Source organism: Amia ocellicauda, chromosome 6 (assembly GCF_036373705.1).
Source record: "Amia ocellicauda isolate fAmiCal2 chromosome 6, fAmiCal2.hap1, whole genome shotgun sequence".
NCBI classification, from domain to species: domain Eukaryota; kingdom Metazoa; phylum Chordata; class Actinopteri; order Amiiformes; family Amiidae; genus Amia; species Amia ocellicauda.
The window spans coordinates 16,152,689-16,169,967 of record NC_089855.1 but is presented as its reverse complement, the minus strand read 5'-3'; the positions used below and the strand labels follow the sequence as shown (position 1 = coordinate 16,169,967).

The window sequence follows — 17,279 nt, the reverse complement described above, 5'->3', positions numbered from 1 at the left end:
GTACATTCCTGATGTTGTGGCAGAATGCCCAGAGTACAGCTATGATTGTTGGCACAGGGGTGGCATTTCATTAAAAATATAGGCTTACAGTTAAGTATTAAAAATATATGTCTGGCTCAATTGTTTTATTTGTCTTTGTTCATGCTACATCTTAAGATAAGAATGCAGTTTGAGTAAAAACATACATGATATCTTAGGGGCTTCGCTTCTTCAATTACTTACGTCACCTCCTTTTTTAACAAGTCATCTTCACACAGAATTAACAGCTGAGTGAATTAATTACATGTTTGCATTATAGGGGCATGATTTCATTACAATGAATAGTGATAATGTACCTTTTAGAGAAATTAAGCAGTCACAGTTGGTCAATATGTGGGGACACATGGGCCAACGCTGTTATTTCAGACCAGCAGCATTTGCTCTCTAAGTTGTGTCAATTAAGCAAAGACATTGGTTTTGCTCGCTTATTATTTCTACCAATGTTACTGATTTAACAGCAGCAGCAAACTCCACAAATACACCAGGATGGAATGGGGTTGAAATCAGCACGCAAAGTTCCAGCAGGAGTAATATATTTACATTTTGGGGTATTTAACTTTTACACAAGCCAACTCTGCAGATATGTATTCATAAGGCTAAACAAAAAGAGTGGTGCTATAACATGTAACATGTAACACTGACCTGAGAAAGGCGAGCAGAGTGGAATGCTGCCCGTGAAGCTGCAGAACTCTCTTCGTGAGGTCGCAGGGTAGCGATTGGCTTGTATTGATCCCGGGCAACATCTGTCCACTGAGGTGCAGCAGCATGTCATAGATGGTGAATGTGGCCTTCCCATGGTTGATCTGGTGGGAAGTCTTTCTGTATACTGCTGAGCCTGATGTCTGAACTTTACATACAGAACTGCAGAGAAGGGGAGACAAAATTATTTGAGCCTCTTGAAAATTGGGCAAGGGCTGAACTCACACACATCTCTGCAGAGCCAGAGATATACTCTCGTGTACTCTATCAGAGTGACAGGTATACAAAATTGGATGAATGAGGACTACTTCATTTTGAAAAGTTTTTCCTGGTGAGAATAAACTCCTGCTTTTGGATGTATCCGGATATGGTCTATTGATACAGTTCTTTATAATCCTAAACACAATAAAGACATTTAGCTGCAAAAGGTGATAAAATACTAGTTCAGCACTGAGCAACCTGTGTCCCTGGTGTTTTCATAAGTATTCATAAGAGTAATTTGTTAAGTATTATATAGTGCACTGTAAAGTTTTTAGCTCTGAGCATGGGCTACAACCAAACTTGTATTTTGTATTTTAAAGAGCAGGGAGTAATACAAAACAAGTACAGTCAACATATACAGTGAGGGAAAAAAGTATTTGATCCCCTGCTGATTTTGTACGTTTGAAGAAATGATCAGTCTATAATTTTAATGGTAGGTGTATTTTAACTGTGAGAGACAGAATAACAGCAAAAAAATACAGAAAAACGCATTTAAAAAAAGTTATAAATTGATTTGCATGTTAATGAGGGAAATAAGTATTTGACAAAGTACATCTCTTTGGTTTTGGCCATGGTGGAGAGTTTGGAATCTGATTGATTGATTGCTTCTGTGGACAGGTGTCTTTTATACAGGTAATGAGCTGAGATTAGGAGCACTCCCTTTAAGAGAGTCTCAGCTCGTTACCTGTATAAAAGACACCTGGGAGCCAGAAATCTTGCTGATTGATAGGGGATCAAATACTTTTTTCCCTCATTAACATGCAAATCAATGTATAACTTTTTTGAAATGCGTTTTTCTGGATTTTTTTGTTGTTATTCTGTCTCTCACTGTTAAAATACACCTACCATTAAAATTATAGACTGATCATTTCTTTGTCAGTGGGCAAACGTACAAAATCAGCAGGGGATCAAATACTTTTTTCCCTCACTGTATGCAATATACAGTAATGAATGCATTGTCTTCTGGAACTGAAATTAATGTATTATGTTAATGGAAGAACAATTTCTGTTTAATGCAACGCATATGTGGAAATGGGATGCTGCAACTATTCTGAGAAAATCTGTTTTTTTTATTATTTCTCTATTGGTTTTGTTAGTGTTGGCTTTGTCCTACTTTTTAACTTACAGAGAACACATTTCTCTGATAAGAGTAAATCTGAGTCAAACATCATTTTTACAGAAATGTAAAGCATTCGTTAAAATAAGTTATATTTAATTGCAAAATACAAGTTTAAAAAGAACTACAAAGCCTTCAAAAAGCAAATGTATTAAGCATGCAATTTTCTATCAATTTTAAATTTCCACCACTTCAGAAACAGCACATTAGGCATGCCATTTACAGGAAGAAATCTCATGGGGATGTTCAGCAAATACAGCACAGAACTTCCTAATGTAAAAAGAGATTTTAAAAAATACAGCAGTGGTAAAAACACACACTAGCTATTATTCTTACATATATGCTGTGTATTTGCTGAACATCCCTGTGGTTTTTATACATTATATATATATATATATATATATGCACACACACACTATATATATATATATATATATATATATGATGCATTTTAGCAGGTTAAATTATTGATTTTAGAATTAACAGTCTTTCAAATGTGGATGAAATTACTAGATGTCGAGTTTTAATCCTCTACTATTAATATTAATAAAGATGATAGCCATTGGATCGCAAGAATAGGCGACACTAATGTATGATGAATGAGTTCAGCAGTGTGCCCAGCTTTCTCAGGGGGCTGTCATCTCCACAGAAAGACTAAAAGATTATTTAGCCATTGTATCATCAAGGTCTTCTTAACAATTAACAACTATACATTGTTTTTCTAGACATAATGCTAAGTCTAGGGTTGGTTCAGCAAGTAGAAGTTCTGGCTCTTGATAAATCCAGGAGATGAAGGCTGAAACTGTTTGCTATTGTATTGTATTGTACACATTTACCTTCTCAGAGTCTGTGGGATGGTAATGGGGTGAGGACCTTTTGGCCAACCAAACAAACTGAACCATTTCTGCACAGCCTTCGTAACAGTCTGATAGAAGTATCCCAGCTCAGAGTCCGCTGTGGGAAAGGTGGGAATCCCCAGCATGGTCATCCTAACAGTGGGGTCAGCTTCCTCCTTCTTCTTTTTTCCATTACTAGTTGTATTGCCATCCACTGTGTCTAAAAGCAAAATACATTCTGTATTTAATATATCCAGTTTCATGCTTTTTTTTTTTCTTTTTTCGAGCACATAAAAATATATAAAGAACAGCAGTATAGTGTTATAAAAGGAGGTTTAAATGTTAGAAAGTGAAACAGATAGGAGATAAAATCTGGCAATGGCTAGACTATTATTTGGGTATCCTAATCATTTAGCAGAAGGTGCTTCATAATATTACATTTCCAGCACATTTAACATTACATTTAAGTGCCATTTTAAAGTTCTGTACTCCCAAGTTATAAGTTGCTTGGAACAATTATTCTTCTCAGTGGAATGAGATGGTGGACAGAAGGCCAAAATCTTTGAAATGTTTAAATGAATTGGAATTTTTCACCCCATGAGATAATAAACATATATATCATTCAAAACAATTATTTGCAAGCAGAAAATACCTAAAACATTTTACAATTAACAGACAGCAAGCTATTTGTCAAGAGAGCCATTGCTCAAGAGAGACTTGTTTCCAAGTAAACCAAAACCTCACCAGAAAGCGATTCCTCACCAGTCGAACTCGTGACACAAAATGTGGAGCTGGAGGAAGTACTGCGAGAAAGGGAGCCAGGAGAGTAACATGGATGCAGAATGGCTTCTCCGGCATTATGGAATTTACCATTGTCTCCATTCAAATGTGCTGTGAAAGATAACAGATTTAAAATTATTATTGGTTTGCCATTAGTGTTGGGGTTTGTGTTTCTACTGGGTGAACTGAGACAGGATGAGTGGTGGATTGGGCATAGCTCCACAATGTGGTGTTGGCTAGGGCTGGGGTCCTCAGTGTTATTATAGAAAACAACAGAAATTATCGTAGTCTGATGTGTACAGCTAATTCTACTGCAACAAGTCACCGTGGGATGGGCATTAGGCAGTTGTAATGTATAGCTAGAGGGTCTTAAGTGCCTATTCTACAGCCTGGTGCCTCTCCAAAGACCCTGGTCCTAAAACTGCCTAACTGCCTATGTCTTTCTGCACATAAAGCAATTGGTGAGGGGTTTCATATGTACAGTACTGTGCAAAAGTTTTAGGCAGGTGTGAAAAAATGCTGTAAAGTAAGAATGTTTTCAAAAATAGACATGTTAACAGATTATATTTATCAATTAACAAAATGCAAAGTGAGTGAACAGAAGACAAATTTACATCAAATCCATATTTAGTGTGACCACCCTTTGCCTTCAAAACAGCATCAATTCTTCTAGGTACACTTGCACTTGCAAGTTTTTGAAGGGACTCGGCTGGTAGGTTGGTCCACACATCTTGGAGAACTAACCACAGTTCTTCTGTGGATTTAGGCAGCCTCAGTTTCTTCTCTCTCTTCATGTAATCCCAGACAGACTCGATGATGTTGAGATCAGGGCTCTGTGGAGCCACACCATCACTTCCAGGACTCCTTGTTCTTCTTTGCTCTGAAGATAGTTCTTAATGACTGTCGCTGTATGTTTGGGGTCGCTGTCATGCTGCAGAATAAATTTGGGGCCAATCAGATGCCTCCCTGATGGTATTGTGTGATGGATAAGTATCTGCCTGTACTTCTCAGCATTGAGGAGACCATTCATTTTGACCAAATCCCCAACTCCATTTGTAGAAATGCAGCCCCAAACTTGCAAGGAACCTCCACCATGCTTCACTGTTGCCTGCAGACACTCATTCGTGTACCGCTCTCCAGCCCAAATTTTGACTCATCGGTCCAGAGCATCTGCTGCCATTTTTCTGCACCCCAGTTCCTGTGTTTTCATGCATAGTTGAGTCGCTTGGCCTTGTTGCTACTTAGAAGGTATGGCTTTTGGGCTGCAAGTCTTCCATGAAGGCCACTTCTGACCAGACTACTCCGGACAATAGATGGGTGTACCAGGGTCCCACTGTTTTGGGCTGATGGCACTGCTGGACATCTTCCGATTGTGAAGGGAAGTAAGCATGATGTGTCTTTCATCTGCTGCAGTAAGTTTCCTTAGCCGACCACTGCATCTACGGTCCTCAATGTTGCCCGTTTCTTTGTGTTTCTTCAAAAGAGCTTGGACAGCAATTTTGGAAACCCCTGTCTGCTTTGAACTTTCTGCTTGGGAGAGACCTTGCTGATGCAGTATAACTACCTTGTGTCTTGTTGTTGTGCTCAGTCTTGCCATGGTGTGACTTTTGACAGTAAACTGTCTTCAGCAACCTCAACTTGTTAGCTGTTCCTCACCCAGTTTTATTCCTCCTACACAGCTGTTTCTGTTTCAGTTAATGATTGTGTTTCAACCTACATACTGAATTGATGATCATTAGCATCTGTTTGGTATAATTGTTTAATCAAACACCTGACTATATGACTACAAAATCCCTGGCTTTGTGCAAGTGTACCTAGAAGAACTGATGCTGTTTTGAAGGCAAAGGGTGGTCACATCAAATATGGATTTGATTTAGATTTTTCTTCTGTTCACTCACTTTGCATTTAGTTCATTGATAAATATAATGTATTAACATGTCTATTTTTGAAAGCATTCTTACTTTACAGCATTTTTTTCACACCTGCCTAAAACTTTTTTGCATAGTACTGTACATATGTAGGTCTCCGGCACTGCAGATTTTTTGGATCACAAATGTGTCTTACTGCTGAAACCAGAAGGGAAGACGATTCAAGGGAAGTGCTGAAACCAGACTGTCATCAGACTACAAGAGAAATCATGATTTAGCACTTCATTACATCTCATAATCCCATATCTGTTTCAAGCGGTGTTAAACAGCTGGAGGACAGCTTGTTTGAAAGAAGATCTGAATGTTGCACTGTGATGCGCAATCCCCCAGAGCCCAGCCAAGAAAATGACACAGCCATTATTAACTAGAGGATTAAATCCCCCTTTGCTGTTAGAGATCGGTCCTGCAATTAGAATTGGAGTTGGCACACAAAAAAAGCCACCACAGATGCACTGCCTACCTGTTCAGTTCAACCCTGTCATTTTATTAATGTTTTCCAACCAAATGCAACTCTTCTACCGTATGCCCTTTATTCACATTATTATTATTTTTTCAATACATTACATAGAAGACTACACAGAATAGAAACATGAATCTATACTAATCAATTTGATTCACCTTAGAGTATTTCATTAAGCCTATTTAAATGAACACCTGGGAGGGCTATCTTGTCTAAATGGTTGTTGGCAGACCATTTATCCCAGACTTCCTTTCAACCTTCTCTTGAAGGAACCCAGGCAGTCAGCTTGAATTGCATACCGTGGTAGAAGTGGCTCCTTACTAATTTCCACGTGTGACCGGAGTGCCTTGATTGAGTTTGCGGTCCATGATGTTAACTTGAGAATTTTGAATACCTACTTAGTATTTTGTAGTTTTCTACACTGTCTGGCATCCTTAAAGTGTTTTCCTACGAACTATGGTCATCTGCTAATTAAACTCTTAACTTTCAAATATTCAAAACAAATGTTCAAAAATCAATCTTGCACATTAAATTATTTAAAGACATAATAATGAATGCTGCCTAGAGCTGCAGCACTTAATCATTTAGCTTTTGAGGAGGGCTAACCAGTATTCATCAAGTATTTAGGCACTCATTAACCATTTAAGTGGATCAACCATATCTAGCTGCATTTCTGTTATTTGTATCAATGCTCCGTGAGAATCTGAAGTCATGTATTAACATAAATAAATACTATTATACACAGAAGCACATATATTAACAAATAATGATAATAATAATTATTTTATTTAAAGTTGTCATCTGCAAAAATGTGATCAACTGAAACGTGAATTATAAGAATTTCATGAAGAGTTATGAATGTTATAAATGTTATAAAACTATATGTTGCATGTGGAAGAGTTTATGGAGAGATGGATCTGTAGTAAGGATTAATTGTTACTTTTATTAGAAGTATATAATTGAGAATACAACACCAGTATTGCTGTTAACGTAACCTACCGCTCCTCAGGACAATGTGCTGGTCAGCGCGATGCAGAGCCAGGTAAGGGTAGGCGGTGAGGAGACAGTTGTCTGCCGTGGCTGCTACTTGAAGATTGAACCTAAACGTCAATAAAGATACGAAACATTGTCCTTCAGTGCCATGTGAGAGGAACATGTGGCAGTCTGAGGTTAATCTGATATTAAGTAAAATCAAAGATATTGAATTTTGAAATGTCTATAAATAGTCGCTCAGCACCAGAAGAAATCAAGAAGCAGATGAACTAATCTCATAACATGGTTTTACATCTGCAACAGATTTTTCAAAGCCATAAAGGAATAGGAAACAATGTTAATATTTATTTCCCCTTCTCACTTCACGTTCTCCCAAGCACTAAATATTAACAAGTGTTGAAAGCCTGACCTGCCAGGTATAAAACCGACCCATGATTGGGTTAATCAATTTTAAAGAAAGCAAGACAAGTTGCTTTATTGTGCTTTTATGTCTATGATGCATACTAATCAACCAATCAAATGTTTGCCTTTTCTCAGTTTCGCTGTAAGATTGCAAAATATCCCTTTGAGTATAATTTACTTAAGTTCCTAATATTGGCAAGAAATGCAACACAATATCCTTGGTGGATTCATGTCCTAACCTTAATTCATAGCATTAGGCTATGATAATGTCTGACATTAATAGATCCTTATCCAAAGGCATTCATCACAACCCTACAGAATAAGTGTTAACAGAGTTCCTAAATTATAAATCCAATAAGCCTGAGGATTTCAGTGTGCGCTCAAACACATCTGTTACTCTGTTGCTAAACTTTTAAAGTTAGTAATCAGAGACACTCTCTCTCTACTGTAGCTCAATTTGAAAAAACAGATTATATATCTATCTGCACTCAAAACAGTGGCTCAGCTTTTGTTCTGCTAATACAAACTGCAAGTCAGGGCCTTTCACAGAGGATTTGTGTCTTAACACTGCTGTTTAAAATGAGTGCGTGGCTCAAGAGTGATTCACAGATTGCAGGAAATACCGTGCATTTTGGGTATTGTTGAAGTTCCTTCAATTCATTTCAGTTTTTACCTGATAACAGAACCAATTTCAAGAAAATAGGAACCTGTCATCTGAGGCCCTGGATGAGATTCTTACTTTTATTTATTTTCCTTTTTATCTCTACAAAAGATAAAAAAGGAGAAAAATGCAAACGCATGGTACACCAAAATATGTCTATAGGAAACATGCACTGGCACAGGAAAAGAGATGTAAACAATTATCTTTCTCCATTGTTGACTTCATTATTCTTCCAAAACAACATTTAAAAAAACATCAATATTTTTGTGGAAGAATGTTAGCAGACTAAGAAATACATGTCTTGCTGATTGTATGTGTTGCATACTTAAATTTAAGGTGAAAAAAAACTGTAGCAAGATTAGTCTTTTCAATTATTTTCACTTTGAGTTCCCAAAATCTGTCAAAATCTGCATAATCCTCTTATTCCAATCATGAAATGACTGGATAGAATACATACTTTGTACAGGTTTTTAATGTATCCATTCTATATGAGGAAATCTCCATAAATTATCCTTTATGTATTCACTTGAGGAATATTTAAAAGTGGATTTACATTTAAAGTAAACTCAGGAACCAGGGATTAACATCTAAATACAAATAACTATACAAATATAAAAATTATTTTAAATAATAAAAAAGTAACTGATTATCATTCTGCATTTAAATATTTCAGTCCTGTCATCTGCATGAAATTAATGTGACATCCCTTAGCTATTACCTCAGAGCAGCAAGTTTAAATCAGAAATAACTGACTCTGCTAAGGAAAGGATAAAGCAACCTTATCATAAAATAAAGGCTTGTTTCATTAGTGCTCTGCTTAATACATACTGGAAAGATAAATCTATGGCTTCAATTTCAATTTACATGAGTTATTTCTGTTGAACGTCAGCTACATTTTAAGTCAATTGTACGAATTATACAAACTTCAAATGGAAATTCTGATAATAAGCAACTAACCTTGGAAAATACTATCACAAAGCTAAATGATCGGAGTGCAATCACAGCATTTGTCATGAATAGCACATTGTTAAGTGCCTGACTACACAGTCAATTTAAAATCTTGCACTCAGTTGATATGAAGACCAAGCAACAACTCATTTGCCACTGAGTCAGAAGCAGATTTCAACGCTGCACAGTAATTATAAGTGAGTATGTTTTCTTTATTGTACACTAAATTCAATTCTAATTACTTAAAGTTGCTAATATACAGTGTAGTCTAAGAGAGTTTGAAACATTGTGAGTATAAAATGTTACATTTGCAATTAATTGTTATTATAATAAGTAATAGCTGTATCATTGATGGGGACTTCAGGGTATGCCCTTATATCTTTTAGATTTCACAGTAGTTACACCCATCCTTTGTTTTCTTTCATTTTTCTCCCATTCAGAACTGAGATCACAGGACAATTCATAATCATTACATTAGGAATCTGATAGAAAATGATATGGACGGTTTAATCCACTGAGCCATACCTATTGCCATGCTCATCCATAAAGATGATATTGGAGATGAAGGCAGCTGGCTGGGAGGACTTGAAGCTAATGCGGCAGGTCAGAGATTCACTCTGTGCTTTAGGCAAGGCCGTGATGGCCGAGCCTTGAGGGAAGTGCACTAAGAAAGGCTTGACTCTGGTGCCATCCTGCAGCTCAACCTCTGGAATTTCCACTTGAATGGAGGAGTTTCTGAAAAGCAGGAACAAATGCAAGGTATTATAATCTATGATGCACAAGGAACATATTTTCTTTCAGATATATAATGGATCTTTATTAAATTCTACACCTTCAGGAGAAAAAAAACAGGCAAATGAGGGAATAAAGAGATTAACATAAAAGGCAGAGAAAAACAAACTGCACTGCAAACAAATACAGAGAACTGCAAAAGGGACAATTGCTTTCCCATTGAGGAGTTGGCCTCTGCATCTGCTTCACAACAATAAGTTCAGATGAACAGAGGAGCCTCACAGGAGACTGCACACTACAACTCCACAATTAGTCAGAAAAGTTCAAAGCTTTGATAATTATTTTTAGTTGTAGTGTTAATAATGAATTTTAATTCTAGCCATAGGAAACACTCAATGATCTCCAGTTAAAAAATTGGAAACAGCACTTAATTCACAGAAGGGTTTATTAATTTTTTTATTCAGCATTTTTGACACAGCAGAAGTTTCTGGCTTCCGTAAACTGCATGCATCAAGCTATAATTGCATTTATTTTGCAGTGGCTTCAATGGCTGAGAGACAGGAGGGAAACTACAATCTCCAGCAAATTACTTTTAATGGGTTTAATTCCCAATAGGCATTTCGTAATTTTGAGCACCAAGAGGAGAAAAAAAATCATGCAAACAGAAATGTTGCTTGCAGACTTGCAGCATTATTGCACCAGCATTCACATCAAACGCCTGTCAGCAGCTGCATCCCATTAATTCAGTATTAATATTAATATCAGCATGGTCAAAAGTGTGTTGCTGCACTGTGCTTCTAGACAAAAGAACCTGATTTCTTTTGAATGTGTTTACATTTTTATTAAGTTAAAAAAAAAAAGATTATTTGTCATATCCACTGTTATCGCACAGAGAAATAAAAGGCAGATGGAGCGTTATTTTCATTGATTAATCTATTTCCCCTTCAGGCTGTCTCACAATCGCAGATGTCTCATGTTTTAAAGTTTTGCTCCTTTTTTTTTCCTCTGAATAATCAAAGGTTATTACAGCGGAGTATCTTTTCCTCTTCCTGTTTTTAATATTCAGTACCTACATTTTAAAAATAACTTAGTCAGATTAAATCATTCTTGGTTCCATGCAGCTGTTCACACTCAACTCTGAGCCCCTCAGTTACAGAGGTGCAATTATCCAAGATAGTGTGATGAATTTAGCTTTAGTAATTAGTAAGCTTTTCTTATTATTGGTAAGCAATATCAAGGACAGGAAATCACTACTGTGTTTTTTTCCCTTTTTTGTTTGTTAGTATTATGTTTCCAAACTGACAGCTCTTCCTGACAGGACAATTTGGTGATATATGTTCTGCTGGTAATGGACATTGACTTTCCAATGTCTGCAGTTACTCTGCAGTCAAAACTGCTAATAAGGCAACAATGGCTTCAGACTAGCCGTGTCTGTAGCTCAGTAGCCATGCAGTCCGCAGCCCTTCAATGCTGTGTCACGAAGCCTTGACTCTATACTTAACACACTGAGTAGTCTTAATTAGAAACGATAGAGAAGCACCTGGTGTAGTTCATTGGGATGATCGTGACGGTAGCTGCTGCCTCGGTGTCCAGGGGAACAGGGGTAAAGTTGACCCGTGGGGGCTGAAAGGTGAAGCTGGGTTGGTTCAGAGTACCACGGACTGACAGAAGTCTGTAGGGATGGATGTCTTCATCATTCAGAAAAAGCAATACATCTACTTTGTAGTCCCCCGGTAGGGCTAAATTAGAGAGGAAAAAACAAAAATACTGTATACTGTATTCAGTTTGATTATTTTAAATATAAGTCAGATGTCATCAGTAGGCATCTCATATTGACACAAAACAAAGGCAAACAACCTATGGCAAGCCCCCGCTGTAGCAACTATACTTACACATACAGAATAAAAATGTTGAAAAGGATATTTAATTTCTCCTGCAAAGTTTGAAACATCTGGCTACTCAAAGGAGAGGAAGCAGGCAACAGAGTGAAGTACGACCCTATTATGGCAAGCCAAATTATCATTTAGAGACATCTCTAAATCATTTAAAAATATCTTCAAATATTTAAAGATATCGCTAAATCATTTAAAGATATCTGCAAATCAATTAGAGATATCTGCAAATCAATTAGAGATATCTGCAAATCATTTCAAGATATCTCATTTAAAAGTACATTTAGAGATATCTCTAAATGATCTGAAGATATCTCTAAATGATTTGCAGATATCTCTAAATCATTTAAAGATATCTACAAATCATTTAGAGATATTTTCAAATGACTTCCTGTATGTAACCCAAGATTAACTTCCTGTTAAATTGTTCATTCATTTCTATGTAACTGAATAAGGAAACAGGAAGTGATAATCTCAGCCAAAATACAGGAAGTCATTTGCAGATATCTCTAAATGAACAGGATGTTATTTGAAGATATCTCTAATTGATTTGCAGATATATCTAAATGATTTGCAGATATCTTTAAATGATTTAGAGATATCTTCAAATCATTTAGAGATATCTGCAAATCATTTAGAGATTTCTTTAAATATTTGAAGATATCTTTAAATGCATTTAGAGATATCTCTAATTGATAATTTGGCTTGCCATACCCTATAAGGTTCAACAACACTAAAGATTGTGTATGTATTTACAAAAAAGGAATTTGTCTTTACATTAAATATACCTGTTTAATGTTTCATGTTTTTGGAACAAGTATGTTTCTGAAAAAAATATTAATTTATTTATCAGTGTCTTTTATCCACTTCAAACTAATTTCACCTAAGTATGAAGTCCCCAAATGCAATGCAATGCAAATTATTGTTTCTAATCAATACAATATGAATAAGTCCATTATAAAATTGTGATTCAGGAAGACCTGACATTTATAGAATTAATTAAAATTTACAAAGGATTACCAAATAAAAACAAGGTGCACTCCATGTATATTGTATTGAGTTAAAATTGTACACCAAATTGTACATAGGCTTTTGTTAAGTAAGGTATAGGCCTATCAAGTATAATACACTGCTTTGCAGTTTCCTTAGTGGAGTTAATAGGCCTTTAATAAAATATCAGAAATGGCATGGAATTCTTAAAGCTTCTCAAAGCAGATACTCAATTTCTCATACATAGATCTCTTCTGTGTTTTTTATACCCACACATAAACAGCATTATCAAAAAATCACACCCGGGAAAAAACAAATAAATACTTAAAGTCACTGCAGATCAATAAAACAAGCCCTTGAAATACCGTCACCTAAACTATAATGCTATACATGTAACAAAGTGAATATTTCCCTTGGTCCACACAATCATTTAACACAGTAGCTATATTTTAATCTAGAGGGATTTCAGTGAGCAATTTTGAGCTCCAAGCCTAAACATGTATGATGCCTGCTCCTAACAAATTTAATTCCCTGAATTATTACCAACTAGTCAGAATACGATTTACAATACAATTCCCAAAACAAATATTTCAACAGATTAATAGAGCAAATAATAGAAAGAATGTCATTATCTTTGAACAGTTAAGAATCATCAATCAAGGATGGTCATTAGTAAAATACCTTGCATACAAAAGATCATATAAATGTAAGCAGTGCAGAAGTAAACCCAGTTATAGCTGCAGAGAGTGAAATTCTTTTCACCCTCTCATGCTACCTGGTGTGGAAAGAATGGTATTAGGGCTGTAACATATTGAAACTGAAAACCAGCAAGCAAGAAGATTCTGGGATATGAAATCCCTCCATAACAAATGGAATAATTGGCCAGGCATCGAGGCTTTGTGATCTTTCTCCTTAGTTGTCCATGGTGCTGAAATGAGTGCTACCTGCATTTCAGCAGTATGGGTCGCATCTGCTGTTATTACAATGAAGAAAATTATCTTAGGTGCCTTTTACTTCAAAAAATGTAACTGGAAAAATATTATCGATTAGGTAATTGTACAAATAGCCCACTATAACAATACTGCTGTCATTTGATTAGTTCACCTTATTACACATTCAATAGCATCTCTTTCTGGCAGTCACTGACTTGTATGTCAACACTTTTCACTGCACCACCTTATCACAACCACAAGTTTCAAGCTGATTAAATGCTTTTGATTTGTTTAAGGCTGCCTGAAAAATTTACATAGAGGTCACAACCATGAGGTCATGATTATGTTTATTTAATGTGCTTTGCTTTTCATTGTTGTTGTATTGTGTAAAAAGTAACTCATGTGGTACCAACAAATACAAAAGGCTAGACCAAATAAAAAATTGAACTCTAAAGCTAAATACATATTACATACTTGAACCCTATCGCGTTGTGGTTGATATGAAAAAGAAAGGATTTTCTGACAATAAATTAAACCACAATAGGTTTGGTCAATGTTTTGATTTGGTCTAGCCTAAAATCTCAGGTTCTGTAAGGACACAAATAACAAAAATTTAGTTCAGCTATCTTATCTCCTTGTGGGAATCTCTCCGATATCACAATCATGGAAAAGCTTTTTAATGGCACCTATAATTGCAAAATGTAGATGTCGATATAAGAATGTTTAGGAACAATTAGAGATTGCTAACAGAAAGAATGGTAAAAGTCCATTGACTGCAACACAAAGCATTTCTTTACTAAACAGCTTAGATCAGTGATGCACAACTCCAGTCCTAGGGGGTCACAGCCCAACAGGTTTTATGTCTCTTTAAATTATTAGACCTGGGAAAGTAGTTAATTTGATTCAGTTTAGTAAATACTTATTTAAATGAATTGATTAATGGCTCAGGTGGAATGTAAACGATGATGATGATAATGATTATTTGACTGATTATGAATATACTGGACCCATGAATGTGCTGTCTGTAAAATTAAGTTTCTCTGTTCTCAGGCCTAAGGTTTTTCAATGTCTTTATCCACACAACCTATCAATGCATGGTCCCTTTTTTCACAATTATATTTTCATCCATTTCACACAGAAGTATCATCATGTCCAGAAAATGTGATTGCCACTGCAATCATATCAATAGTTTAACCAGTCTTATAGTTCCAATGTGCCTTGAGCCCACAGAGTGGTGATAGTGTGAACACAGTAAAAACTGAATGATTGAATATTTGTTTTCGGACATCTCACAGATATTTGTTAAATGGGGTTTTGTAATGATAAATAAAGTAGGTTGAAAAATAAACTACACAAACTAGTGTCAGCAGGACCTCTTGAAATATGTATTTCTATCTCTTCACAATATTTAAATAGTTTTAAAGGCAGTCCTTACAGGAGCCAAAAATGACACACAAGAATGACTGTTATTACCTGGTGAAAATTTCACAGTGACGGAAACAGACTGGCTGGGCTTCAGAGTTCCCGCTTCAGGGGAGAGATTTAAAACCCCTTCCTCAGTGTCTTGAGTCGTTTTGCTCTTGCCAAATTTCCACTTCACATCTTCTTGAGAGGTGTTTCTAAGTTCCAGCATCTAAAAACATATTGTCAAAAAAAGACAGGAGGGAACTAATCATCTGAAAGACTGGGGGGATAAAACCCTGAGAGTACTATTGATGTGCAACAAAAGCTTGCAGGACTTAGAAAATAGTTTGCAGGAAATTGTGTAGAAAAGGCTGAATGTGAAATAATTACACTAAAATTGACATTTAAGAAATATTTCTAGCAAATGCTTTATATTCTTACATTTAGGACCTTCACATAGACTCACATTACTTTGGAGCTTCACTTTTATCTTCAACATGCGAAGCTGAGGAAGGTTATGATACTGATAAATAATTGTTGTCACATGATTTCAATATTCCAGGCCTGAAGCATCATGCGAGATAGTATTTATGTAGCATAAAGAGATTGTTTTTAGATCAACTTGATCTACAGTGACTTATGAAGGGCTCTAGAAATACAATCTTTATAACCTGACATCTATCTCTGCTTCTGTGTTTGTGTTGTGCAATACAGATACACTTTCAAATTAACCATCAATATATTACTTATTTCTACATAAAATTCTACAAGCTACAATTCTGCCAGTGCTGTCCAACTGCTGCATAGTAGAAAACTGCTTATATTTAAGGTGAATATATTTCTCTCATATCTTTTTTCAGCAAACATGAAAAGCCCACTAAAACACACCTCTATTTCTCCTTCATACTTTAGTATAGTTTACATACCTGAGAACTGATGTTTGTTGAAGGACTTTCATTTCCACTTAATGCTGCAGGAAGTTGAAATTCCAGAGTATTCTTAGACATTTCCAGAGGAGGTCTCAATGCTTCAACACAAGCACAAATTAATTAATATATATGCAAAAATAAACAGGACTAGAAAGTATGTTATTCATGAAGGCATTTATCATGTGCCAGATATTTTATTTAATGACATTTGAAAATCATATTTTTTTCCTGAAAAGCTGTTCCATAAAACAGCTGAACACAAATTCAGTAAAGTCTGCTAAAGTCTGTTAAAACTGTGAATCATGCTTTCCTGTATAATTGAAAGTATTTTCTGAAACACCTTGAGAAAGGAAAAGCATATGAAGGCTGGATTTAGCACAGTGCTTCCTTTGCACAATGTTTGTTGTAACAGCAGTCAAATGAAAAACATGTTGATTAAACATTCATGTTTTCCTCTAGGACACAAGCTCATGCAGACTTAAAGACAGAGAAGGCAACCATGAATCGTAAAAGCGCTGCAAGATATTCTTGCATGTGCTCTAATGAATATATATATGCATATATTAGACTCCAAAAAATATATGTTTAAAGTGACAGGAAGTCCCTAAGAGGAAAAAAGGCAAAAAAGTGTATAAGACAGCCAGGGTGCCACAGTGCAGGTCTGGCAGAAGTGGAATGAGGTTACTGTGTGGAGATTGCACTTTGTGTAGATTTGCAATGCCAGTCTATGATGGGAGTGTTGCCCATCCTGACTGGAATTTTGGATAGAGTCACTTAGGAAATGGGACACTTTCAGGATGAAGAAAAATCCATAAGAAATATATCTGCCTGATATGCCAAGATTTTTACACGGACGTCTGCCTGTGTCATTGGTCACCTGTCCAAATGTGTAATATCTTATGGAAAATTGTGCTATAGCAAATATCAAACAAGAGGCAGTATCATGATTTGGTTTGATTTGATCTAGCCCTAAGATAGATAGATAGATAGATAGATAGATAGATAGATAGATAAAATCAGCAAATCCCTGTTATTTCCTATACAAAATAACAAAGCCATTAGTGGTTGTCTTAGTTAATTTATTATGAGACTTTTTTTCAATCAACTGATTGTCTGTGTGAGATTTGCTAAGAATATTTCATCTGAAATATAACCTACAGAGCAGAAGGTAAAGATAGACTATTTTCTTGTTTAATCATGTACTTTCCTTGACAATAATCCCTTTAACACCTTCTAAATGCAACCATGCCTTCGTATTAAGCTGTGAAAAGTTAAA

At 35.8% G+C, this 17,279-nt stretch overlaps 1 protein-coding gene across 1 annotated transcript in view; it reads right to left on the bottom strand.

Annotated features, from left to right (window-relative positions):
- The window catches only part of LOC136751835 (cilia- and flagella-associated protein 47-like), a 40,403-nt gene that overhangs the window by 3,356 nt on the left and 19,768 nt on the right, over positions 1-17,279 (bottom strand). The window contains exons 23-30 of the mRNA XM_066707594.1: positions 16,001-16,101; positions 15,144-15,303; positions 11,397-11,595; positions 9,650-9,859; positions 7,120-7,220; positions 3,697-3,843; positions 2,953-3,172; positions 682-900 (exon numbers count right to left, since the gene is read on the bottom strand). Coding sequence (XP_066563691.1) covers positions 682-900; positions 2,953-3,172; positions 3,697-3,843; positions 7,120-7,220; positions 9,650-9,859; positions 11,397-11,595; positions 15,144-15,303; positions 16,001-16,101 — 1,357 coding nt within the window. The remainder of the gene's footprint in view (positions 1-681; positions 901-2,952; positions 3,173-3,696; positions 3,844-7,119; positions 7,221-9,649; positions 9,860-11,396; positions 11,596-15,143; positions 15,304-16,000; positions 16,102-17,279) is intronic.